Source organism: Fulmarus glacialis, unplaced genomic scaffold (genome assembly GCF_000690835.1).
Source record: "Fulmarus glacialis isolate BGI_N327 unplaced genomic scaffold, ASM69083v1 scaffold1081, whole genome shotgun sequence".
Classification (NCBI taxonomy): Eukaryota; Metazoa; Chordata; class Aves; order Procellariiformes; family Procellariidae; genus Fulmarus; species Fulmarus glacialis.
The window spans coordinates 125,507-128,672 of NW_009193201.1; the positions used below are offsets into that span (position 1 = coordinate 125,507).

A 3,166-nucleotide genomic window follows, 5' to 3' on the forward strand; every position below is an offset into this window, starting at 1 on the left:
CACGTAGCTCTTGATCCTTTTTATACAAATTTGCTTCAACTTTGGTTTGGGAAAACTTGGCTTGCCCATGCTCAGTGGAGATCAGTGCTTTCTTGTAATACACAGGGAAGATCAGCTTGTGCTGGAGATACTGCAGCCCAGAGCTTGCTTGAACTGATTTGCCATGGCTGCCCCTGAGAACTGTTTTTTTAAATCTAGACAGCTGAGCAAGGCAGGAGGGCTCTGCTGACTCTGACCCCTCGAAGGGGAGGGAGCAGGCATCATCTTCAGATAGTTGACAGGTAGGAAGAGGATGAACAGAATGGAGAGCAGAGGAGGCAGAAAGAAATTTCTTGAAACAGGATGTCTAAGTAAAACTTAGGGAAGGGGGGAAAAGAGAAGACTTATAGATCTGTCTCAGTGTTAAATAATGGAATCATTACTTCCCCCTTCACCTTGCAAGAGTGATGATGAGTGGCCTGAGCAAGGAGGGTGGGACTGAGGGAGCAAGGGAACCTGGCAGCGGGGAATTCAAAGTGAGGGGATGTGCGATCAGGCTGCGTGGGAAGGGAACAGTAACAGTGAGGACGAGATGGCTCTAACTAACAGCAAGAAGAAGAACTCACGTAGCCTGGGCTGAAGGACCTTGAGAAGGAGCTGGGAAAGGGGCTGGCTTTAGCAGGAGGGTAGGATACAATGAAGGGGGTATGTCAGTGTTTGAGTCAGTAAAATTGAAGCAGGGTGATATTTATAAATATCTCTTTTGAAGAGGTGATCTAGGTACTACCTGTTCTGACCAGAGCTATGCTGTTAATATGGAGGCTAATCAGACTGGTTTGCCTGTCAGGATGACAAACAATGTGAATTCAAAGCACAGTCTCTGTTACCACTTCATTGCTAACATTAATCAATTAGTCTGAACCACTCTGTGAAATTTCAGATCGTTATCCCAGCCTCCCTGTATGTTTCCTGGGTGTTTTGGTTCCATTCGCATGATTAATTTGAGCTTTGCCCACAGGTAGATTGTAGATGAATACAGATGCAGAGCTCAATATGTTAATCAGAGGTCCTAAGATGAAACTAAAGCATCCATTCAAGTTTTAGAGCAAAGCTTTGCTGAAGGTGACATGTTGAATATGCCCATCTCTCCTTTTAGCTCCAAATTACCAATGTTTAAGAGAGGATTTGGCCATCACTGAAGGAGCTGTTCCTATATGCCATGCAGTGTAGTTACTTGGGCAGCCTTGTGATTACAGGTATATTACGGAGACCTCAAACCCACTGTTAAGAAATGATATATAACACGGACTTACTAGCTATCTAATCAGAATGAATAAAAACCTTGTTAAATCAAATGCATAATTCCTGGGAAGAGGTTCCTCTGAAAAGTAACCGGATGATAGTTCAGTTAAGGGTTCATGCCAGTCTCTTGGCTATTTATCGGTGTTACTAGTACATGGAGACATTTGTGTCTGCCTTCTCGCTCATTTGTAGGTGAAGCCATCTTCTCAAGGAGTAAATAGAATCTCTGATCAGCCCAGAGTGACACAGCAGGTTCTTGCCATGCCTTGATCTTAGCGGTGCTGGCCAGGAAAGACTCCCTCTTTGTCAGCTTCTGTTACTTGTGCGTGATGACAGGAATCAGCTTTAGTAGAGGAGAAGTAAAACTGTTTCAAGCTTCTGTTTTAAACTCGTTGTGAGGTAAAACATGCACTTTAGCTGGACCCTTCTTAAGAAAACCACTTTGATCTAGTTGGTAAGAAAAAACATCTTGTTTTTTCACAGATCCGCTATCCATTTGACAGGAGTAATGTGCTCACAGTTTTGATGACTCCAGGTTGATTTTTTTTTTTTTTTTGTTCTCACAAAACTGACTCTTCAGATAGCTAATAGATGTTCTGTCTTTCCAGTCGTTGATGATAACTTGCATTGACTCCTTTTGCACAATTTGCTGGCAGACAGCTTATATTCTGGTGACTGTGTTTTCAATGGTAGTGATGCAAATGAAATAAATGTCTCCTGTTGTGATCTTTGCAACAGGAGGGCTAATGGTCCTTCCATCATGATTTCAACACTTCTTTTTTTTTCTTGCTGATAAGCAGTGTACAACATTGCTGTGTGAGAAATCACATAAATAGCTACTTGGAGACATTCAGTATCATTGGAGTTTGATGTTCTCATGATGCTACAAAAGTGATCTCTCTTTGAAAGGCTGCTGCTTGCATCTCCAGCAAATAAAGCCAGAGCCCTTGTGCTCAGCTGTGGTGTTACTTGAACAATGCTGTGCCATAAAACAGCAGTGACTGTAGCTAGGCAGTGTTGTAATGTGTCCTGAATGCCATTTCCACTTGGCAATTTTCCTGATCTATTAATCAGCTCTAAAATTTGGCAGATGGTGATTTCTGTCCCTCAGTTTCTGTGGGGCTCTTCACAGCCCTCTGTCATTAGATGAATGCTGTTTTAAAGGGTTGTCATTGGTAAGGTATCAGTGGGTAGCGATAAAAATACTGCTCTGGACCATAGGTTTCTGTTTGTTTTCACTTAAGTCAAACCTACAATCTCTAAGCTTTCTTACTGAATAGTAGGCTCTAATAACACAGCCATGCTTCAGCTGGTCACCTCTCCCTCTTTGGCTTCCTAGTCTATCAATGTGGCCATCAAGAGTAAGATTCCTTGTGTTGTGGTGGAAGGCTCTGGCCGGATTGCTGATGTTATCGCTAGCTTGATGGAGGCAGAAGGCACTCTTGCTTCTTCATGTGTCAAGGAGAGCTTGCTCAGGTATCTGCCTCGCACCATTTCAAGGCTCTCGGAAGAGGAGACTGAAAGCTGGATCAAATGGGTAAGTGTGTGCTACTGCAGGGAGCTAGCGAGACTGAAAGTGGGAGAAGGGTAGAGGAAACAGGAGGTCAGGAGCAGCCAGTGACTTCCACATCAGGGATGTTGCTGTCTGGTGATACCTACAGGATGTGCAGGGCTCCTTGCCATGACATATCCCTGAGGGGTGCGTTTAACAGGATTTAAAAAAGAAAAATTGCAAACTCTTCTATTTTATAGGGATTGGAACAAAAGGGGCAGGGAATCACATTATTTTGGAAAGGCAGCACACGTCTGGGTTTAGGTCTGGGCACAGGAGAGCTAAGGCCAGATGTTTTTTAACGGTCTGCTCCCTGGATGCTTGCAATTCCTG

At 43.7% G+C, this 3,166-nt stretch overlaps 1 protein-coding gene across 1 annotated transcript in view; it reads left to right on the forward strand.

Moving 5' to 3' along the window:
* TRPM8 (transient receptor potential cation channel, subfamily M, member 8) overlaps window positions 1-3,166 on the forward strand; it is a 43,146-nt gene that overhangs the window by 12,929 nt on the left and 27,051 nt on the right. Inside the window, 2 exon segments of the mRNA XM_009587343.1 lie at window positions 659-684; window positions 2,621-2,818. Coding sequence (XP_009585638.1) covers window positions 659-684; window positions 2,621-2,818 — 224 coding nt within the window.